This window comes from Haplochromis burtoni, unplaced genomic scaffold, assembly GCF_018398535.1.
Source record: "Haplochromis burtoni strain Fernald_Lab_line unplaced genomic scaffold, NCSU_Asbu1 Contig_34, whole genome shotgun sequence".
NCBI lineage: Eukaryota > Metazoa > Chordata > Actinopteri > Cichliformes > Cichlidae > Haplochromis > Haplochromis burtoni.
Genome location: NW_024582395.1, coordinates 2,904,496 through 2,928,547, shown reverse-complemented (window position 1 = coordinate 2,928,547; position 24,052 = coordinate 2,904,496). Strand labels below are relative to the sequence as shown.

At 38.5% G+C, this 24,052-nt stretch overlaps 2 protein-coding genes across 6 annotated transcripts in view; both read left to right on the top strand.

Moving 5' to 3' along the window:
- The window catches only part of msh3 (mutS homolog 3 (E. coli)), a 57,701-nt gene extending 50,741 nt beyond the window's left edge, over window positions 1–6,960 (top strand). For 2 of the 3 annotated variants that reach the window (XM_042219533.1, XM_042219532.1), the window contains exons 22-24: window positions 4,528–4,660; window positions 4,808–4,976; window positions 6,589–6,960. In XM_042219533.1, the coding sequence (XP_042075467.1) occupies window positions 4,528–4,660; window positions 4,808–4,976; window positions 6,589–6,670 (384 nt within the window). In that variant the 3' untranslated portion in view covers window positions 6,671–6,960. Of the gene's footprint in view, window positions 1–4,527; window positions 4,661–4,807; window positions 4,977–5,113; window positions 6,550–6,588 lie in introns of those variants that run through there. The other variant, XM_042219534.1, reaches the window with a different exon arrangement.
- Window positions 6,961–7,781: 821 nt separating this feature from the next.
- The window catches only part of rasgrf2b (Ras protein-specific guanine nucleotide-releasing factor 2b), a 42,201-nt gene continuing 25,930 nt past the window's right edge, over window positions 7,782–24,052 (top strand). Inside the window, exons 1-3 of one of the 3 annotated variants that reach the window (XM_042219531.1) lie at window positions 7,782–8,985; window positions 22,945–23,051; window positions 23,705–23,852. In XM_042219531.1, the coding sequence (XP_042075465.1) occupies window positions 8,710–8,985; window positions 22,945–23,051; window positions 23,705–23,852 (531 nt within the window). In that variant the 5' untranslated portion in view covers window positions 7,782–8,709. The remainder of the gene's footprint in view (window positions 8,986–22,944; window positions 23,052–23,704; window positions 23,853–24,052) is intronic. The other 2 variants (XM_014332599.2, XM_005919116.3) reach the window with 2 other exon arrangements.

Below are 24,052 nucleotides of genomic sequence, written 5' to 3'. Positions count from 1 at the left end.
GCTATTAGAAGTTTTAACTTGGATTTGAGGATGGAGTGGCACTGACAGCAGTTTTCAGAAATGTTGCTGAACCCATGCAGTGATTTCTTTTCATTACATTACATGCCTGAGGGCCTAAACATCATGGCTACTCAGTATTAGTTTATGTCCTGGCCCCTTAATTACAGAGATTTCACAGATTCTTTAATATTATGCAAGACAGAAAAATGATGGCATTATGCTATTCGTATTTTGTTTTTAAACTTTTTGCCCACATTATCTTTCACAGACTAAAAGCCCCCAGTTTTAATTCTGGAAAATTCCGAGATGCCCTTAGTCTTGTTACTGCTTTGTTGCCAATTAACCTAATTAGTTGTGAGAGGGTGTTTCTTTTTTTTTTCTTTTTTAGCATTACACAACTTTATTTTTTCATCTGTCCCACCTCTTTCGAAATGCAATTCTAGCATGAAATCTAAAACAGTAACACATTTCAGCATATAAGCCTTCATCAGAGAGAAAACATTCATGAACAAAAGTCCATGAACACACTTAATCTTTTCCAGTGGTATTCCACCAATAAGGCCCTTCGACATATGGACTTCCACCAATAGCAAGCTTCCACTTTGAGAGTGAAAAATGCCACCTATATGACGAGTCTTCAGAATAACTTGAGGAGATGCAAGATGCCAAAAAGATACCAATAAACATTCAATCAATTCAATCCAAAGCTGCACCAGCCGCAGATAACCATAAATCCATTGTCAAAGGCAAATAATGGTTCTAACAATACAGTTCAGTTTATAAAATAAGAAGTAAAATCAGTTAGTGGCCTGTAGTTTAGAAATCGGCAAAGCTTCCATTTGGTTAAGACTCCTTTGTCTGTTACCTCTTTGTATTGAAAGAGGAATGTGGTCAATTCCATTGGCTTGCAGTGTAGAAGGGCTACCATTATGAAAATCCAGGTGGTGCTGGCCGTGGGGTAATTAATTTTGCTCGTCCGCTAATCTATCCTGCAACCTTGCTTTTGTTCTACCAATGTGAAAAACTTTGCAGCTGGAATACTCTCGCCTATGAGCATATATTTCCAAAACACAATCGAATTTCATGGATTCAACATTTTAGATTTCGTCTTTTTCAAATGTTTAATTGGTTTAGACATCATTTTATTGCACTGTACTCCACATGTTTTGAAAACGAGACTGTACTGCGTGTGTTGTTTGAGGAGTGTGGGAGTGACCCTACACATCTCTTTTAGACAGATGTATTACTACTGACATGTGACCTTTCCTAGAGCGAGCGGTTAGTGGGCTGATCCTGGAGCCCGCTTGGACTCCCGCAGCAACCTGTCTACTGTGATGATGTGAAATTTAGGCCTGCTCCACCACGAGAGATCGTACATACATTCTTGTCATTACTGTCATCACTGGGCTTGGTGGTTAATTATAGCAGTTTTTATATCAGTCGTTAATGTATTTTCAGTTTTCAAATCAGTTTATAGCGAGTGGGAGAAAAGGTTTTCACAGTACTTCTGCACTCACTTCTCCATTTACATGATTGGGTTGTTAAAGTAATCAGGAAAAGGAAATGCATTTATTTTCGTTAACAGCTTTCAGCGGCTGTCTTGAGAGAGTAGCGCTAGGTAAAATGTTTGTGCATGCATTTGACAGAGGCTGGGTGAGTGAGTGCATGCATCACTCGCTTTTTGTGATTTTCATGTCTTAACCTTAATGCCACAGTTCAGCCGTGTAGCCTTTGGATAGCTCCCAGGATTGACGGAGATTAAAGAATCACAGGATGGAGTGACGTGTCTTCACTTTGCTGAATATCTCTCCAGAGCCTAAAACGCCTAAATTTGGTATTTACAGTGAAAGGCAAAAAAAAAAACCCTGAAGTGACTGAAAATGGGAATCCTTAAGACAAAGGGGAAAAAGTAAACAGACTAGGAGAGGGTGGTGGTGGGGGGTTTACACAATAGTTTGTATTGATTCAGCATACTGCAGGGGTACAGAGGCACTTAAGTAATGCCAAGCCAAAGAACAGTTGATATTGATGCTCTGTTCTTTGTTTTTCAGCTGCTGCTTTGGCTTAGTTGCAGTAACACAGTGTTACATAATTTAACATTTGTTGTAATACCTACCATTTGGTGCACAGTATGTATTACTTAATCTCTTTTCTTTTTCCTTTTTGTCTTTCTATTATTTTTCCTCTTTTTTTTAGAAATTAAAAAAGTAAGTAAATGGATAAGTATACTATTAAGTCAAAAGACTAAGAAAAACTTGATAGAACAAAATGCAGATATTGGTAAATTAGTGCTGTTGTTGAAGTGGTTAAAAATGTCAGCACACAGACTGGTGAGTATGCCAGAAAAGAATTGCAGAGGCCTTAAAGGTCATCAAAAGTTCCAGTTCTTAAATTTCATCTGGTCTCATTGGCAGTTCCAAGTTTCCATTTTCTCCTCTAATATTTTGTCTTCGATCGCAGTGGTTGTTAGCCTAAACTGTGATCCATATGTGCATGTGATCTCATTTTTGTTATTCATTGTTTCCTATCAAAGTAATTTTCTGGTGACCCATTATATTCATTTCATGACCCACTGGGAGCCTCGGTGTAAATACAGCTGATCTAATACATGGATTATCACAAATTCTATAGACATTTAGGATTCCTACTGACTTAAGTGATCCCCTAACTAAGCTTCATTACCACATTTGTGATTTAACAATTCAGATGAAACTGAATATAAATCTTCACATCATGCTCAGAATAAATGCATCCTAAATTCTCCATCCAGGGAAATGACTTTGAGTCATGTCCAGAGATTGCAAAATTAATGATATTCTCAGCAGCCTCGGGTATACTCTGTTTTTCTCAGTTAGCAATATTGGCATGTTAAAAATGTAAACTCAAATATAGAAAAGCTTCACAGGCTTTGTAGTCTAGAAGTCTAGATGTTTACAAGTAGAGCTGCCTTATTAATCGGAGCTTTCCTCTGGACACCTGTTTCACAAGCCTTCACTTTCCTTTCAATATCTGCAGCCCATCTTAAAGTAATCGAATGGGTACCTTACAAGTGCATTAGTCTTTAGGAGGACCATTTTCATCACAGTGGGTATGAAAACGCTTATCTCTCTAGACTGATGATCTAGCATTAATTAACCAGTGGATACCATACTTAATGGTCTCTGTGCAAAAATAACTATTTTACCATTGTTTTATAGATGGAGCACATAAGATAAATTCCATAAACTGGAAACTGAACTCATTTTGAAACATGTTGATAAAGATTTCAAGATTCCTTTTGCCCTTTTAAGTCCAATTTTCCTCCTTTGTTGCGGTCATTTACTGTATCCAAGCTTCAATCAGATAAAATGAAGCTGACTCAGTCTGAGTTCCAATGTGCTCCCAAGCTTAAGGATAATGGTATGATGTGGCACTTTTACAGTCCTGCCACAGTGATAAACGTGTGTGAAAGGAGTGAAGAAGTGGGTGGTCTCCTTCTTAAGCAAAGGGTAATCTCTGTCCAACTCTCAGGAAAAAACGGTCCATGATGAATATAACATAACACGATTTCCCTAAATGTTACCATAACATAAAATGATTGAATAATGAATCATTCTTGTTTTTTTCTGTACAGCCATTCTCCAGGTCAGGGCTGTTGTGATGGCTTTACCATACACACTGCTTTTCTGATTGCTTGCCTTTTTGCCTCCACATGTGCTGGGTTTGGATTATTATTGGTGCTGGGAATAATGAGCCAAACCTAGGTGATGGCTTGGGTTTAGGAAATATTATTATTGGCAGCAGAGGAAGCATCACGTCATCCTAATCAGAACTCTTCATGTGGGCTGCAGGTGTGACAGAGATTGTTTAAGCTGTTGCAACATCAGAATTGAAAGTTAACTTTTGCACTTTCGAAGCTTCAGTAGATACTAGTTATGAGTGGACTGTCCCAGCAACAACACCTTGAATTGTTGGAGAATTTGTTCTGTTGATGTCATCAGGTAGCTGTGGTTTTACTGAGCTCAGTGCAGCATGCACACAGAAAGCTTTTGCACCTTTATTTTAGAGTTCATGCATACATTCTGTGCAAACCACAGTCAGATGTTTTTTTGGTAATATATAGGCATTATGTAGAGCTTCTGAGTAGGTGTGAATGTGATAGTTGCATTGTCAGTAAACAGTAACGTGCCAGACATGGCAGCTGGAGGCTCATATAATGTTATCACTGGATCGCCTGCGCTCACTTTTTTTGTTGCAGTTTACCTAGATGAAGAACATTTTCTGTAACAAAAGTGACAACCATTTCTGGGAGCCTGCAGAGCTTCAAGCGCAATGATGCCATCCCTACCTGCAGCTTGCTGTTTTTTACTGAATAGTTTCTCACACAGTATACCAGTTGCTTTTGAAAATGGATGACCCTGTTTGTGCTTTTATCCTGATCCTTAACATTTTAAAGAATAAGTGTAAAAGACTGAAGAAGTTTCCAGAGGTGCCATGTACTCAATGTTTCTGGATGTTATTGCTTATCCATCTCACTCTCTCTCTTAGGTGAAAGCCCTAACCCTGTTTGTAACCCATTATCCTCCTCTGTGTGAGCTGGAGCGGGTGTATCCTGAACATGTGTCTAACTACCACATGGCTTTCTTGCTCAATGAACCTGATATCTCTGCTGACACTGATGGTATGTACACACTGTTTTCAGTGTTTTCATTAATTTTTGGTTTCCCTGTTGCTTCGAATGATTGGAATGATTTCAACTTTGGTCATTTGCAAATGCTTGACACTTTAAGATTGTAATATATTACGTGTATATGATGTGCACTAACAGATGGAGAAGTTCAGCCAGAGTTCATTACCTTCTTATACCAGTTAACTGAAGGAGCTGCAGGGCGGAGCTATGGACTGAACGTTGCCCGACTGGCTGACATCCCAGATCCTATACTGCTCACTGCTGCTCACAAAGCCAGAGAGCTGGAGAAAGTGGTCGACGCTAGAAGGTACGCGTTCACATTTAACCATTTCGTAAAGGCATGATTCCACTTAAATTACACATTGAGATCAGTTTAATAGTATGAGGATCAATGTATGTTGTAGTTCTGGAGTAGATTCTAAAAGCATTCAATTTTTGTTTCAGCTGAAAACCTACTTTAGAAATTAGCATGGAGAGTCAGAATGGACGCATCCCAACTTTAAAACAATGCAGTAACCTGAATTTGTTCAGCTATCAGTGGGGTGGTGAAATCCCAGAGGTACAATTCATGTAACAGATATGTGTGTGAAGGTTTACAAGAGACCAAAAACTGTGTTGACTTTTCTAATACTAACATGAACTGTGGAAATAAGCCTTTTGTTCCCAGATGATGTACACTTGTGGCACTATTTATGCCTGCTTTGATTTTTTTCAAATGATTGGCACCCCTGTAGTGTTGCTAAATAACCTGGCTTTTTCCCCATGCAGGGGTAAAGTGAGACTGCCAAGTTGAATTATGGGAATTTTAGAAACCAGTGTTTTTGGAGTGTCAGCTATGTTAAGAACTAAAAGGCAGAAAGCCTGAGCTTCTGCTGCTATTTTTTTAAGTAATTTTTTTTTATGTCCTCTAACTTTGTGTGAGTGTGATACTATTTTGTTTGAGTATCCTGTAAGTCTTCCAATACATTACAAAATGCAGTCCTGTGTTTTGGAGAGTTTTATGAAAAAATAGACCCTGGAAGCTGAAAACTAGGGTTGAAATGTGTGCCATGAAATTAAAAAACTCAAGGGAGCTCTACAGACATGAAACTGAATGTTTACTTCAGCTTCAACACTCAAATGAGCTAGATTTTATACTTGGGCTGCCACATCTCAATCAGAAAATGTACCAATATTCTTGGAAAATCAGTGCAGACTTTGTCCCCTTCATCAAGACAGGGAAACCTACAAGCAAATCCATGGCAGAATATATACAGCCAGTGCATAAATTTGAAGAAACTGGGGGGGGAAAAGCCTTAGTCACAGTTTGTCATATGTCCAGTCCTATTTTCCACTGGATAATTTTATTGGACACTTTCAGAAAGGAAGTGAAAATACTGTGTTCCTTAATGCTTATGCAGAGAACTTTCTTTTAGGATCAAGATCAGAAAGATTTAGCCTACAATCAAGTTAAAAAGTAGAAATATGATCAATTCCAAGTTTTTTCTTTTTGTTTTTTGCAAGCAAATTATCAGCATATTGCACATTTTTCCAAAAGCAGTCTTCTGTCTCTGTAAATTTGTAAAACGCCACTATCCTCGCTGTGTAACAGACAGCCTGCTGGGAGCTGAGTGTTGCTTAGCTTCCTCCAAAGTAATTCTCACATTATGAAATATCACTCACACAACGCCTGTCAGAGTAATCCTCCCTATATGAAATGTTTGTCCTCTGTTTGAGCGAAGCCAAACAATGCACAATAATCACGCACAGAGGAGTTTGAGGTGCAGCTTGCAGGTTAGGAATATGGATTTTATTGTACACAGCTATGTGTGAGGGAACAGTGTGTTTAGACTGTAAGCATATTGGGCAGTGTGAAGACAGGCAATGTTGTACATGCAATACTGTGTGAAACATTTAAGTCTTTGTTTCTTTCTCTTTAGAAAGAATAAGAAACTTCTCTCAGATCTTTGGAGGATCTCCGACAGATCGTCCCTCATGAAATGGCTGCAGTTAAACTCTTGACATCACCGGAACATTATTCACACCATTGTATGAAGAAAAAAGTCCTAATACCAGTGAACGGGAATACTTTGAGAAGAACAAAAGTACAAATATGCTGACCTGATGGAGTACGTGATGCTGCTCCTTTTCTAGTGTGTACGTGTGGATTTGTGGGGAAAAAAGGATTTTAACCATCTCAGGTTCTGACAGTCATCACATTTTCCACTGTAACTGTCATAACGTCAATAATGCCAACTGATCAAGATTGTAGTTATTTAATAATTATTAAAAAAAAATTCAAACCTGGCTTACTTGCTGGTCTTCGACGCCATGCTGATTTAGCATTTTTTAATTCCATTCGGTTCCTGTCCATATATGGCATCCACAAAACCAATTGTGCAACTTCGCTTATGATAGCAGGTTTAGTTTAGTTATGTTTATTCACGAATCAAACAAAGTTCAACTTCAAACCTGATTAATATTTTAAATAATAAATATAAAATAATTTGTGAAATGTCTCTCCTTAAAAGCTACCCACAGTCCATCAAAGAGCTTTAAAAGATCAGATAATACGCACCAAATATGTGTGTGTATATGTATATGTATATGTGTGTGTGTGTGTGTGTGTGTGTGTGTGTGTGTGTGTATATATGTGCTATTATATAATAAATATATATACTATAATATATATATATATATTCACAATCAACACATCACACACACACAATATCCTATCCTAACATACATTATGATATGAACCTACAGTGTATCACAGTGACACATAACAATAATAGCTATGCTTTCAATTTCCCACAAGGGAAATTATTGTCTTACAGCAGCAGGATAAAGAATAAAAATAGTACCGTCTACAATAAAAAACATAGTTAAAGTCAAAGTATTCAAGGCGCATAGCAAGGGCCTCTGTGATTAAAAAAAACAAAACAGAAAATAAAAATGAAGTTAAGAATAAAAAGTAAGAGTGGCATTGCAAAAGATTAGTGCAAATTGCATTAATACATAATATGTACGCTATGAATGAAGGTTTATATATATATATATATATATATATACACACACACTGTAGGTTTTGAAGGATCCTTGCCACATAGGATTCAAAATCAAACATTTTATTAGCAACTGTCGTAATAAAGTCCGTTTGAAGACAGACAGATTGCTTTGAAGCTCATTCTAAATTTGTGGACCTCTAGAACAACCCGAAGTTACTCAGAGATTCAAGTTACACAGGAGCTGTGTTAACAGTGTCTACTGTAGCCTAAAGCCTTCATCATCCCTCAGCCAAAGACAAGAAGCAAACTGCAGAACTTTGGTAACATTTTTCTCCGTTTCAAACTTGAGCTGACGCCGAGTTTATCACGCCCAGCAGCTCCCCCTGGAGCATCGAAAGGTTTTATCTATTTAAGATTAAAAAAAAAAACATGCATAGGAATAACCCGAAATATCTGTAAACTTAACTTGGATATAAAATGAATTCCCAAAACTACAAAACATTTGTTGTTGGAAAAAAGTACAGAAATAATTCACATTTGCTACACTGTAAGCTACATATTTAAAGACCTCACTCACTCTCAAAATCGACCAACTCACTGTCGCTCCGCCTTTAATTCCGCCAACTCCAAGATCAGCGCGCATCACCAGAGAGAGAGCGAGAGAGACCTAGTGAGAGTGAGTGTGCGATAGAGAGAGAGAGTAAACCACTGCCAAAGCCGATTACAGTCTATCGGGACTGCGACTCTGTGTCCACTTAAGAGGGTTCTTCCCTCTGTGAGCGGCACGCCTCTCGCTTTCTCTCGCTTTTCATTTGTTTGATTCTAAAAGCGAAGGATGGATTTATTTGAGTGAATGCGGGACTCGGGCATCTTTACTATGAGTTCCTCTGCAGAAGCGCTTCCGTCAGTGGGGCAACTTTTCTATGCACCACGGCGCCGCTGAGCCGCCCGTCGCTCTGTGGCAAAGTTTCCACGCAAGCCCCGGGGAACATGGGCTCGCAGTGAACGCACCGGTTGTCGCACTTTCTTTTGTCTACACAACAGTACGACAACATGCAGAAGAGCGTCCGCTACAACGAAGGGCATGCGCTATTTTTGTCGGCGGTCGCGCGTAAAGAGGGGACTAAGCGCGGCTACCTGAGCAAGAAGACGGCGGAGAATAGCCGATGGCACGAGAAGTTCTTCGCCCTTCACCAGAATGTACTGTTCTACTTTGAGAACGAGCAAAGCGCGCGCCCTGCTGGGATTTACCTGTTGGAAGGATGCACCTGCGAGCGCGCGCCGGCTCCCAAGATGTCCACCACTGGGAAGGAGGCGCTAGAGAAGCAGGTGAGATTGAATGCCAACAGGGGAAGTCAAATCACCGAACCTTGCTGTGAATGAGCGCGTTCAAACGTCTAATGTCACCTGCCACAACTTTTAAAAACGCTGCATATCCCAATCCCACTGACGTCACTAACATCATAAACTGAGCCAGGCACTCAGTGTATAGAAGTCTGTCAAAAGAGAGGAAGATTACCAAAACCAGTCGTGGTTTTTCAAAGATATTTTGTATTGACTTACTTGTGTGGAATGTTACACATTCTTATATTAATCAGAATTAGACGATCAAATCTTCTCCTCGCTTTATTACAGACGGCAATATATAAAGAGCAAAGAGATCATGCAGCCTCAGACTAAGGTGCCTGCAGCAGCTCATCCTCTCTGCTCGCTTCAAAAAGCCCTGCAGTGAGAAGAGCTCGGAGTGCATCCTCCTAGAGCAGGTGACCATTCCCTGATGTGCCACAGAGAGCAGGCCGGGGGGGGGGGCACAAAGCTTTCACACCTCATATCTTTGTCCACAAGTTTAAAAGTCAAGTACTTGTCGCTGTCTTCGACACTATAGCTGAAACAGCTTTCTGTCTCCGTGAGGTCATAAGCTGCCAGTTGCAAAGACAAAAACTGAATGAATCAAGTAATCCCATCAGTTTAAAGGATTTATTCCAACACATGGGTTATTTTTGTTTCCAAATATGAATTATGAAAACCACAAGACTGAAAGATGTATGTAGCTTCAACTCAAATTCATGTCAGTCTGACAGAGTCCAACAAAACAGTGCAGCAACATGTTCTTTGCCTAAACAAGTTGATTTTTATTCTGTGTTCCACAGCAACTCAAACCTGTGTAATCTTAACGATTAATAAACATTTGTAACTGTGATGTAAATGGACTGATTCTTATATAGGGCTTTTCTACTCTCCTGGAGTACTCAAAGCGCTTTATACAACATACCACATTCACCCAATCACACCCATTCTCACAAGCACGTTCTCTATACTTAGTGCTTTCTAACTACATTCACACACATTCATACTCCGATGGATGCATCGGAGAGCAACTTGGGGTTAGTATCTTGCCCAAGGATACTTGGCATGCAGTCAGGAGGAGCCCAGGATCAAACCAACCTTCCGATCAGTAGGTGACCTGCTCTACCTCCTGGGCTACAGCCACCCCATGTAAAGTTTTATGTGTGTAACATAAAATGAACATATTCTATAAATCGTGTGTTCATTTGTTTTACTTCATTGCTGAACAAAACAACAGTGAAGCTGTCATTAGCTTCGCTGTTGTTTGGTTTCTAGGAAGGATTTAGACTTGTGTTGTCTGGGTCAAGGCTGGCCAATCACTTATTACCTGTTGCCCAGAAGCTGCAATTTGAACTGAACTATTGGTTTACTCTCAACCAGGCTGCTGTGTCCTACAAACATAAAGTCCATCTAAATGTGCAACTGAATTGCTGATCATTTGACCAAAGGTGTATTTAATCCCTGCACAACTGTTAGCCTACTGGAAACTTTGAATAGCTTTACTGTATTTTTGACAACTTATTGAGACTCTTGTGTGTATATATATATATATGTATATACGTATACATATACATATGTATATACGTATACATATACATATGTATATACGTATACATATACATATATATGTCATATATATTAATGTTTTAAGAATAATAATAATAATAATCAAGTCATTACAAGCAACAGGAACACAACTGACCTAAATTCAGCTGAACTGATAAATTGTAGCCCTATGACTATGTGGTGGGCGTACCCCACCTCTTGCCTTATGAAAGATGGGATAGGCTACAGCCCACTCCACCTTCTGCGAATTGGTTAAAAAGATGGACAGATGAGGATTAATTGGAAAATATAGACATTTTGGGTCCATATTTTGGCTGCAAAAGCGGTAAAATGAAAATCTACATTTCAGACTTTATGCTTGGAATGCAGCTGCAAATACCAGATGATCTGGATCTGTTTCAAAATGCAGCTAAATGACAGAGCAACAGCCCTCCTGTGACTGGAACTACAATTTCAAATAAACCTCTGCAAGTTAAAGTCAATTATTTCTATGCAACTTTAATATACAATACAGGACTTACTGCTGAATCCTTCAAGGCTGAAAAGGGTTAAGGTTTAATACATTTACAGCAGGGAAATATTTTAGGGGGAAACTGTTGTGACAGAGCTCTTGGAAGTTGCCTCAGTATTGTTGCTCCTTGTTGCTCCGAGAGTTAGCACATCTTGTTGCTAGGAAACATTTGACTTAACATTTGAAAATGCATTTCATTGATAAAAATTAATTAATGAATTAATTTTTAAAAAATGCCTGTTTTTTGTCATACACAGATTAATCTTAGGGCCATATCAATCAGTGAGTCAGTCTTATGGTGAAAAAGTTATAACAAAAAAGACAGACTTACATTGGCTTTATGGAAGAAAAGGGAAGCAGAATAATTCCTGCTCCTGATTGCAGTTTTTAGCAAACCTCGGGGACTGTGTGCCAGCGTCATAGCCATAAAACTGGAGGGGGAGGGATACACTGGAGAGTGCTGACTTTTTACTCTGTGAGGAAGTATTAAATAGACAGTGAGTGAATGCAAATTTAATCACGTAAGAGGTAAGGAGAGGTCAAAAAAAGCCAACCAATAATAATCACTCAACGATATCCATCTCCACCTACTAATACAGTTGATTTGAATATACAGTGTGAAGAAAATTAATTCCAGATGTGTAGGAATAGAAGGATAGAGAGTAGGTCCAGCACTGCCGCTTTGAGTCTTTCTGCATGTTAATATGTTGTTACTATTGATGATTAAATGAGAATAAGTCTTGCTTTTGTAAGAGCAAAATTACATGTTGTTCCAGCCGCTAATATTGGCATTGATGTAGGCATAAAACCTGTCTCTTTTGATGTTAGAAAGCTTGGCAAGTATTATGTTGTATTTAAACCTTTTTTCTTTTTAAACATTCCCACTGACTGTCTCACTCTCTCCCTGTCTGTCTCACTTTCATACTACAGCTGTGATGTTTAATTAGGGTTATTTTCAATCTGCCCTCAGCTGAAACCTCGACTGCTGCTAGTGTGTGACTGTTTAACTACATAGCTATGCACACAGGAGGAACCGCATAACTCTGACATTTTGTCTGGCTCATGAGGCCGTGTGTGGGCTTTTGTGTTTCAGATGATCAACACTTCAGTAAAGGAGGATTTCCATGTTCAGTTTGATCCTGAGTTTTATCCCTTATGTAAGTGTTTAGTTCAGAAAGACAGAGAAAAGCCTTCCATATTGCCATTAGTTGCTCTTTCTCCTCACTGTTAGTCTGTGCAGTGGAGTGAATCTGCCAGCAACCTGCAGTATGACACCCCCACAGTGAGCCACAATAGAACCACACAAAGAACACACAGCTCTCTCCCTTCTTTTCTCCCTGTTGTACTCCGATAGACACAAACCCTTCAAATAATTTGGAGAGCATTTACACCAGTCTGAATGGTTTCCACAGCGACTGTGAACCCGCTTTGCTTATGTGAATATGCATGCATGTGTGTAAAAGACTGGTACAATCAGCTGTGTATAATTGTCAAACTCTCCCTCCCCCTTCATCAAGCGGCCAGTTGTTTATTGATTTTAAAGTGAAGCACAATTCATTAGAGGCCATGAACCAGAACCAGATGACCATTAGTCACTGGTGGAGTCTCTCTTCAGCTTGTCACCCATATGTCAAACTTTGCTGAGCAGCTCATTGTGTTTGGTTCTGTAAAGGCCATTGTAAAACCAAATAAGCTATAACCTTTGTGTTTGCACCAGGGTCTAATAAAAAATATATAGACAACAGGAATGGTGATCAGGTGCAGGGACCGAAAGTTGTTAGAAGCTTTGAGAAGTTTCTTCAACAAAACTTGCCATAGTGGGAAAGTGAGACAGTCAGCGGCAATGTTTAAAAAAGATTATGCTGAATAAAAGTTTATAACAGAACATTTGTGGCAGTTTGTTTTTATTTATCATGTGGTCCCACATGTTTGTTCATCCTTGAGTTGACTAAAAATGGTATTAGATAGGGCAGCGGTGGCAGCGTGGAGGTTAGCACAGCAAGACGGTCCTGAGTTTGAGTCCACGATCTGGCTTCACCCTCTGTGCAGAGTTTGCGTGTTCTCCCCATGTTTGCGTGGATTCTCTCTGTTTCTTTCTACTCCAGCTTCCTCCCACAATCCCAAGTCATACTACACTCAAACTACAATTTCCCTGCAGTTAGGCGCTATTGGCTAGATTTGCCAGATGCGACAGTAAGTGCCTGTAATTTACAACATTACCTTACATAACACTGAGTAAACCTAATGTGTGGCTTGATCGAGGTTTGAGAAACACTGGTTGAGATTGTGATGTGACTGACTCAGTGGATTGAGATCTGGTGACTGTGGAGAACATTTGTGCCATGTTCAGGAAACCAGTTTGAAATCATCTGAGATTTTTGGCATGGTGTGTTATCCTGCTGGAGGCAGCCATCAGAATATGAGTACACTGTGCGCATAAATGAATTGACATGATCAGCACTCAGATACGCTGTGGTATTACCAATGCTCAGTTGGTTTAAAGGGTCTAAAGTACGTGAAGAACATTCGTAAACGTTGACATTCTCGTGTTTAACTGTACAAAAACTGGGAAATCATGTTTACTGCTTGCTACATTTACACCTTCTTTTAAATATCTATAAGTCGATCACAGGGAAGATCCCATGAAATGGCACAGCGTTGAGAGAGAATCAAAACTGACTTAAATGAAAAGGTTTTTAAAATTTCATAAAATTGTACAATAGCTTGCTGTTAATGTCTTTTGCCTGTGAAGGAGTAAGTAATTCTCTAATAATTCTCACTTTTTGATCAGGAATCATATAATATTGTGGCTTTTTGCACTGTATTTTCTAACCTCACATGTTTTCTAAAACCACAACATTTTAAGAAATGTTACAATAAATTGTTTCCCTTTGCAGAGAGAACGAGACTTCTAAACATGAATATTTGTACAATTTGTGTTTGCAGCGTAGTTTGTTTGCTTTGAAGGAGACAGACTAATTGGACTACATTGGGATTGAATATTTTATAAGAATGGATGGGATGCATGGGAATGGTGCAATCATTTAATTGAGTACTGTTTGAGTTTAATACAGTGTGTATGTGTAGCTACAGTATATTCACAGATGGGTTTCCTTTTACAAAAGTGAAAAGGTGGGGCGACACACTAGAGTTGAAGTGTCAGTGCTGACTTCCTCATGTTCATGCATGTGTGTGTAATTAGTTCTCATTAGAAAGCTCCTCTAGCTCTAAGTCCCCCTCTCTGGGTCTTGTGTTTTCACTATTGCGCGCATTAATTGGAACCGATTCGTCCCGTACACCCTGAGTCTGATTTGCTTTTCTCTGCGGGCTGATTTTCATTTTGCTGTTAAATTTTTTGCCAAGTGTTAGAGCCATTATGAACCTCATTAGTTTCAGAATTTAAAGCTGGCATCTAGCTTAAAATCTGTCTGTTGTGTTTGAAGTCTTGGTAACAATGGGAGCAGACCTTATGTACAATAAAACACTTATACTATAATAACTGTGAACAGTATCTGCTTTTAGCTAGTACTCTTACTTCTGTGGAAAATGTCTGAGTATGTCAAAAACTACAGATCTACAACCATCTGTAGGCTTTACAGGAAAAAGGAGAAAATATCCAATGAATGGCAGTTCTTGGGGGAAAATTGTTTGTTGATGTTACGGGTCAGAGGAGAATGGCCAGACTGCTTTGAGCCGAACGGCAGGTAACAGGTAACCGCTTGTTACAATCGCCGTAGAGAATCTCTGAAAGCACAACACATGGAACCTTGAAGCAGATGAGATATGGCAGCAGAAAGCTACGCTGGGTACAATTCACACATAGGCTCTCCAAAATTAGACAAAAGAAGCTTGGAAAAACAATAACTGGTCTGACGAGTCTTAATTTCTGCTCTAACATATAGATGGTAGTCTCAGAATTTGGTGTAAACGCAAAGAAAGGATATACTAGAGTTTCAGGCTGTTGTTGGTCAGGAGGATATTTTTTGGCGTACTTTGTGCCACTTGGTAGCAATTGATCACCTTTTAAACACAGCTGTCAACCTGAATATTGTTTCTCCCAATGTCGGTCCCCTTATGACAACAGTGTGCCCATCTTCTGTGCCATGCCACAAACATCAGACTATTCCAAACTAGTGTCTTGAACATGACTCAAATGATTCAGATTTAGATCATGGGTGTGCAGGCAACAAATCTGCAGCAGCTGTGCGAGCCATTATGTCAAAATTTTATTTTTATATAACATTGTGTCAGCCAATTTTTGTTGTTTTTTCAAACTTAGTTTGAGTTCTAACTGTAGCAAACCATCTTACGAACAGTATAGTTTCAATTACCTGGTAAATATTGCATTAAAATGTAATGTTTTTCTCCTAAATTAGATCATTAAAGGAAACAGGGGAGTAAAAATATTAACACTCTGCTGTTTCTTACACTATACCGAGTACCTTTAATTTTACAGGGCTAATCCTGTTTATAAAATTTGTCAGGCACCATGCTGCTACATTTTTGGCAGGGTACATGTGAGAATAATATAAATTGTATTTCTCAGTCAATGTTGGGCTGATCATCATTCTCCTCAGATGGGCTTAGAATGTTTGTGGTTACTCCATAGGTTGTTGACGCTCTTGGAATTGAACCTCTGCATTCACAAGTGGTGTTATATCTGGAGCTGCTGCCATCTATTATACGTGATCCTTCTAGCTACAGGTATAGATATAGGAGATGTGTCTCTGACAAACTTTAGCATGAAGGAATACAACTGCCTGGCGCCTTCATATATGTTGTCTTTACTTATGAGGACTGGATTTTACAAGATCCTGTTAATTTTCTCAAGAAAAAAGTAAAACTGATCCACTGTCTGCTTGGAAGCCTCTGATGTTGCTCTCTGGGAATTACAGAGGAATCTCCAATTCAGTATCTCCTGCATTAAGGCAATAAAGTCACACAGTCACTATAATGCAACAAATGTGTAAGATGAGGCCAAAAGCCTGTTGATGCCTTCATATGAGGGATTTGCTTTTGCATGTTTAATTTGTGTGTATTTAACTAGTAGAGTAGGAGGATGGGAGTGAAAATAAACTGCGGAGGAGGGGAGCAATTTGATTAATCCCTTTTAAAAGAAATCTCAGATAGACAGGTAATCCCCAATCAGAGTTTTCTGGGGCAACAGTTATTAGTGTATTAGTATATATACAGTGGGTAGATATGTGTGAGAACAGTCTGGATATTTTATTTGTGTATGTGAGAGAGGAAAAGACTGCCCCACACTTTATTATACAAACTTCTTTGAAGGAAGTGAACAGCATGGAGGGCAATGAAAAAACAGCGGGATGTGGGATGTTGATTCAGTGATTGTCACATTAGCTGGTAGCCTACATCATTAGCTGAATTCGGTGGTTACATAAAGTACCGCTGCTGCCGCTGCTGCTGTCAGATTAATGTTTTGTGTCACGTTGCAATGACAAGTCTCCAGGAAGTGTATTTAAAAAAAAAAGTTCATTAAAGCTTTTTGAAATTACAGAGTGGGGCTTACAAAAATATCGAAAGAAAGCCATTTCCACTGAAGTGAATGAAGCACGTCAAAACTAGCATTTTCTTTGTCATGTTGAGAGGCATACTGTTTACTTTGATTGTGAAAGAAACAGAGAAAGAACTGAAAGCTTAAGTTTGAAGGTTGAAGAGAAACATCTTCTTCTCAGGCGTTAGAAAGATGACATAAGGAAGCTAGGATCTTAGGGGAAACTGATAAGTTAGGGCTGCCCAAAATGACAAAATACAGACTTACATGTAAATAGAGGAATATTTATATAGTGCTTTTCTGTTCTAATTGAGCACTTAAAGTGCTTTCTTACCACAAAACCCATTAACACATTCACACAGTTTTACAAGCATTTTTATCTACACCTAAGTACTTTTTCTAAACATTCACACGCACTCCCTCCAATGAATGCATAGGGTTAGTGTTAGATTAAAACAAACTCCCACCCAACCAAGCAGCTTTCTGAAGTTCACTAATCTACTTCTCTAAAAATTGTCTATGCCAATAGCTTAATGATCCCAAGCAAAATATGTACTTTGGATCTACTGATGAATAACAATAGAAATGTATTAAAAAGTTTTCATTTTTAGAGGGATAGCTGTGCATGTAAACAACTTTACAGTTATAAGGTAAAGCAAATCTGAATTATTGAGTGTAGAAGGTTTCCATGACAATAGTAGTTTTTTTTCTCTCTCTTGTCCTTGGAGCATTTTATGAGCAGAAAATATTAATGCCCCGTGGTAGCATAACAGGAGAGAAATGAGAGGAATATAAAGAAGTGATATGAGTCTGATCCAGAAGATTAGTGGGGAAAAAATAACCTTTTTTTAATCCTTCCAAAACTACTTCTCACAAATTATTTTTTATTGTTTAAGTAGCTGGTTTGAATCTTGTAATAGCAAAATATATTCGGGCTCATGAAAAGTATGAATGAATGCTGATCATGTGATCAATGATATTTTCATAGACGATACCAGCAATGAAATATTACTTACCCTTAATTACCTTTGTTATGTGTTGTTGAAATTATTAAAAGGTTTTCAACATAACCTTTTAATTCACACACAGCCAATCACTTCTTGCTGTTGTGTTTGAGGGATTGTTTCCACCACGAGACCTGCCAACAACACGTGGCATGAGATTATGTCTGTTTCACAGAATCACAGCATGTGCTTTTTTGTCCTTTAGTTTTCTTTTCTTTTGATCTTTCAAGATTGTACATATACACCCTCAAAAGCATACTAGAAAAAACGATTATAGATTACAAGAGTCTTGCATACACAACTCTGGTCTGCGTTCTTTTCCCCCCTGTGATGGTAATTACCATGCAGTAGGACTCAACGGAGACAGATTATACTCTGTGCTGAAATTGCTTGTTAATAATTTTGTCTTTCTGCCATGCAATCAGTGTGTCTATAGAATGACAGACAAACACCTGCTTGTATTTTCAGATGTATCAGCTAAGTAGCACTTTTCAGCCAACCTTTGTTAGCGTTTTCCTTAAAAACTGTTCTCTCTCATTATCTATGTGTCATTCCCTTCTCTTTATTTCTCTCATGTCACAGACTCAGCTACATTTTCCTTTTTTGGTTGAATGCTTGTTCTGTTGCATCTGCGCTTTTAGCATTTTTGACTCAATGGTGGCACTGGTTTCTTTTTTTTATTATTTGTTTCCATACACCTAGAGTCCAAATTAAGTTCAGCATAGTGGTTTGCTTTCGATAGTCCTATGACACACAACTCCACACACTGTGTGAGGCTGTTATTTTTGTGAATTGTGCACCTGTGTGCTAGCTGCGCTGCCACATTTGCATTAGATTTGTGATTAAGAAGTGAAAGCAGTAGTGTTGATATTTATAAACATTTTTCAGCTGCTTACTCATCACAGTTAACCATTTACAAACCATATTAAATCCTTTTAGGAATTGGATGTTCTGTACCTTTTCTGTTGAGCTACTGGATTAGGTTCATCCAACATAATGTAATGAAGTGTTGATTTTTAAAAAAGAAAGTTTGGTCATGGGAGGACTCCACCAAGTCCTGTAAAAAAAAACAAAAAACAAAACGAAAAAAAAAAACAAAAAAAACTAAGCACATTACAGTTTGGTTTGGATGAGGTCTGAATTTTGACCGCACAATTGAAACACCTTTTTTTCTGTTTCTTTCTGCTGTAGTTGTGCTGGTGTGCCTGGGATCATTGTCCTGTTGCATGATGCAGTTTCAGCCAAACTTTAACTTTTGGACAGATAGACAATAGACACCAACTGACAGTTGCTATTAGCTGTTTGTGCTAATATAATGTGTTTGGTTTGCTCCAAAAGTGGTGGTGTGCATTATAGACAAGTGCCTCTACCTAGGTCTTGTCTGTCTAAAGGAAATTCCAAAAATATAAAATGTGTTCAGTCTTTTTCTATGATAAATGCTAACAGCTAGCTGAGGCCCGCAGCGTCTGAGATTCAGCTCCGTTTTTATAGAGGTTTAAAGTGATAGTCATAATTTCAATTCTATTTTTTAACTGCTTAAAAACTTTGGTGACTTTTCCACCTAATAAGGTTTGACTCAAGTTGCACTTGTGCTGTGCATATACCAATGAACAAGTAATGTGCTAATGGTTATGTATACAGCTAAACTAGAAAAACAGCAAGCAGACCTACTTACAGCTTCACTATTCTAGCAGCTGAAACCGTCACAAACACCTGTTGTGTGCTTTTGTGCATAAACACAACTGGCTCATACCCTAGTCGTGAAATTATATTGGGTTTTTGATAGCAAGGCTGGCAAAACTGCCTTTCTTTCATGATAAAATTCAATGTCTTTTGGGCTTCGTGTTTGAGACATGAATTCCAAACTACCCTACAAGTTATATACTACAGCATGTGTGACTGTGGAGTTTCTGCTCTGGGGTCATACTAATTTAACTCCAGTGAAGCTAAAACTTCTAATAGTTTGGGGTTTAATGTCTCTTTGAAGCACAGAACACTGGTGCAGAAAATAGCTTTGAGATTCTGATATTTAGAATGAAGTGAAAAACTAAGGCCCATTTGTAGTGCTGCAAAATGCAATTTTTGCTCTCATCAGTGCAGATCCCAAAGCAGACGGTAGTGTTGCATCATTATTGGCTGTTTTAGTCCCCAATCACAGTGATTCTGCCATCTCTGCTTTTAAATATTTATTAAAAAAGATGAGTATTTCTGGGTCCGCCAGCCATTTTTGGCTAATAAATCTATTAACACAAATTTCATTTTAAGCTTTCATAAATCTTTAATAATGAGAAAAAGCTTTTCATCATCTGCACTATTATTAACTCGTACATGTGTGTGGCAGGCATTCATTCCCCAACATTTAGGCTGTGCTGGACTGTGAAAGTCATTTTTTTGTTCGAAGAGCTCCTTACCTCTGTTTTCACAGCAGGTAGTTTTAAAGATTGAAGTGAAAAATGATTTTGCACAATAACATTTTTGCCTTACATTGTTCTTAAGCTTTGCTTGGTGAAAGTAAAATAGACTTTATGTCATGCTGTCACGGCCCGATTTCTGCTGTTTCTCACATCAGGATTTAAAGAGTGTATCAGGGGACTGTTAAATTGGTTGCAAGTGAAATAAAGAGTGAAAGAGCACAAAAAAAGCTCAGTGTCTTTTTTCTCTTTTGTTTCCTCGCTGTCTTTATTTGTCTAAATGAAATTTCTTACAGTACAACGAAGGCCCTCAGGGATGAAGGGTACGCTTGAGCCGATTTGAAGGGAGACTGAGCCAGGAGTCCAGATCTGTACTGTAAAGTTGGGAAGCTCTGTGGTCATAGCTCAGAGACAGTCAGAGTACCATTCATGAGATGTGCAGAGGTCTCGCTTTGTTTATAGGTTTCGTAGAAGCAGTCAAGTCCTCAATTTTTTTTTTAAAAAATTCCTCCAACTAATGAGGACACAGTACAATGTTACAGAGCAATTCACTGGAATGCTTTAGGGGTCCAGCATGATGCAGAATCTTCTGTAAAGGATGCGGTAACATTAAACTTTAATGATTGCCTGGTGACAATTGGGTCACAGTTGCAGAAAAAACTTGGCAGAATGGTAGAATATAAATGTTAAGGCAGGATACAAAAATATATATCAAGCATACGTACCATCTTTAGGATCTGTTAAGTAGCAGGTATAAATCAAAAGGTAGTTAATTACATTCAAAGAGAAATTTAGTGCAAAGAAGTGCAATGTTTGTATTGCGTAATAAGTTACATGCCTGAAAGGGGAAAAGGATAATATGTAATATAAACTGCACTGAGCATGAAAATTTATACTTTGCTTAAAGGTGCCCTGACAGGTTTTTTTTTTAAAAAACAATAAAAGTTATGTTTACCTTCAGTTTTTCTCACCCAATCACTCTATAAAGGCCTGAAGTCTAAGAAACTAGGGTATTGCGCTTCCTTCCACATAAACATCCACAAACCTTATTCTTTTTAATATTTTAAATTGTGCTGTAACTTGCATATTACAAGCGCACTGTGCCGCTCTCCATCCAATCACGTTTGTGCATCCGCATTCATGTTTCATGAACAAAACAAGAAAAATGGGAAAACAGTAGGTCTGTGGTGCTACGACTGGTCCAAAAGTCAATAGAGTACTACACAACTTTAAGTTTGTTTACTAGTAGATTGTTACTTATATGTAGACTTTTATATTTAACTACTATATGCTGAAAATATAATTATTGAATAAACATTTTTAATGCAAGACTCTTACTTTTATTTTAGACTGTTGTGTTCCTGCTTTCACTTTAATTAAAAGCTGTGATTATTTAAGCAAGCATGTCAAAAGCACATTGATTTGTTCTATGTGAAAATAACAACACAGACATCTGTGTGATCAAAGGATCTTGAATCAACATGATGTGGAAATATTTGCATGCATGCAAATATAGATTAATTGTCATCTGACTCGTATAGTGCCACAGTTGGTCAAATACATAACAGCTATTATGTTAGATGTGCAAAAGGTTATCCATCTAGAGATTTAAGCTCAATGTTTCACTTCCTGTTGAAGACTATTTCCTTTTATGCCTGAAATTGCATGATGGATAAATAAAAGCCTTAAATGAATAGAGGCAGCACTCGTAAGGAGAAAATGGAAGTGCAAAACAAGGCAGCAGCGGCAGATATTTTGTTGCCATGGAAATGTTATCTTGTTGGGTTGTGACACAATTTAGAAATATGTACTCAGTTAAGAAATGTTATGTAACACCTCCCTCTCCTGTCTCTCTCTTCCTCTCTCCTCCCATCCTTCTCCCTGTCAAAGGCTGTTAGAGCACAGATTATTGTTGATATAATAAAATACAGCCAGGCAGTGAATCGAAATGACAGATACATAAAAAGCTGAGATAGGGGGATAGAAATGGAGGAGGGTCTATGAGTGTGTGTGTGTTCACATATCCTGTCCTCAGTCCCCAGCTCATCCCCACTGCAGGGGCCAAAGCCCAACCATCCTCCTGCAGGGCAAACGTCTCTCCTCTGGACTCTATCTGGTTCACCGAGTCCTTACTGAGAGACACAAAGAGATGAAAGTACGAAGGGATGTGGAGGAGGAGGAGTGGGATTAGAAAACAAGAAAAGTGAGGATGCTGGTTGAGCGGGGCAGAGGAGGTGGAGTGGGATGATAGGTGAAGTGCAAAGAGAGAGAGGGAGGAGGAAAGAGGTGGTGGGATAAAGAGAAGAGAAGAGGAGGAGAGAGAAAGCCAATGCAGAGCTCAGTCGTCCCTGTTTTCCTTGACTAAGAATAGCAGCTCTTCTGGTAACCCAGTGCCCCAGGACATGACCATTTGAATAAAAGCCTCTATCACTTCACATAATGCCTAGTGTGTGTGCTCTACTGTAGGTGTGTGCCTCTGCACTTGCATGTATTGGCATGTGTCTGTGTGTAAGTGTGGGGAAGTGTTTTGAAGGCAGTTACATAGCGAAATTCATCAGAGTAATAAGAGAGGCAGGCAGAAAACGAGAGAAGGGAAAGAGGGAGGCAACGAGCAAGCTAATTGGCAAAAGGCTGGTGGAGAAGGGAGCAACAGATAAGAACTGTGTGCTAAGCGTGCTGAGCCACCCATCCTCCCCCGTACTGTGTCCCTTTTTCTCCACCCTATGGGATAGATATTGCTGCTTAGTGTAAGGTGTGCCGAACTCTACGTGGGAATAATCTGTGCAATTAAAAGATAGAAAGCAAATACAAAGAAATATTTTAAAGTTGCAGCATTGGTATTATTAGCAAAGGTACAACAAAAACACTTCTGTCCAGTTTCAGGGTGACACAATAATGTAAAAATCTTTTTTTCCTTCTTCATCTCTCTGTCAGCACTACTTCCTCATCATGTTTGGTCATGATGGACAGAAACCACTGGAGCTACGGACAGAGGAAGAGTGTGAGTGCGATGAATGGGTGGAGGCCATCCAGCAGGCCAGGTATGCACAGTACATTATAATTGCACTAGTGCCCTATGTATGAGTACAATTATGAGCTTCAGTTTTAAAGGGAAGTTAGATACTATCTACTTTAGATTTTTTCAACATCAGGGTCCTCTTGTAATGAAAACACATTTTTGGTTACACAGTAGAATATATTTCAGTCATAAATTGATTTTTGTTATTCTTTGAAGCAATAATCAATGGGATAAATAATTATTTGATCTCCTGCTGAATTTGCAAGTTTGCTGACTTGCAAAGAAATGAACAGTCTCTATTTTTATGTTAGTTCCATTTTAATGGAAAGAGAGAGAATATCAACCACAAATCCAGAAAAAAAGGCATAAAAGTTGTAAATTGATTTATATGTCACTGAGTGAAATAATTAATGTAATGTGTTTTTTTTCTTAGGATTTTTGGTTGATATTCTGTTTCTCCATTAAAATGAAACTACCATAAAAATGAGAGACTGTTCAATTCTTTTCTTTCAAATACTCATTTCCCCCACTATATAAACTACAGCAGCAAGCAGTGAGAGCTGCTGTGTTTTATGCATGCGACTACTTATTCATTTTTTATTTTTGTATACATTCTGTTTTCAGCACATTATTTAGCTGTTTATATTGACATTTTATCCTCTGTGAACTTTTCAGTTACTCTGACATTATCATCGAACGAGAGGTGCTGATGCAGAAATACATCCACCTTGTACAGATCGTGGAGACTGAGAAGGTGGCTGCCAATCAGCTGCGCACTCAGCTAGAAGATCAGGACACTGAAATTGAGAGGCTTAAAGCAGAGGTACATTATGCATGTGTGAAAACGCACGACACAAATGCACATAGACCTTAAAAGGTGGAATTGTTAACATTTTATTCATATCACAGACAATTTGTATTGTTTGTGGAATTTTGTTGGAAATGTTTTTTTCTTTTTTAGATTGTAAAATTCTTTCTCTAGGATACAGTTCAGCAAGTACATCTCAAAGAATTCAGAAGATA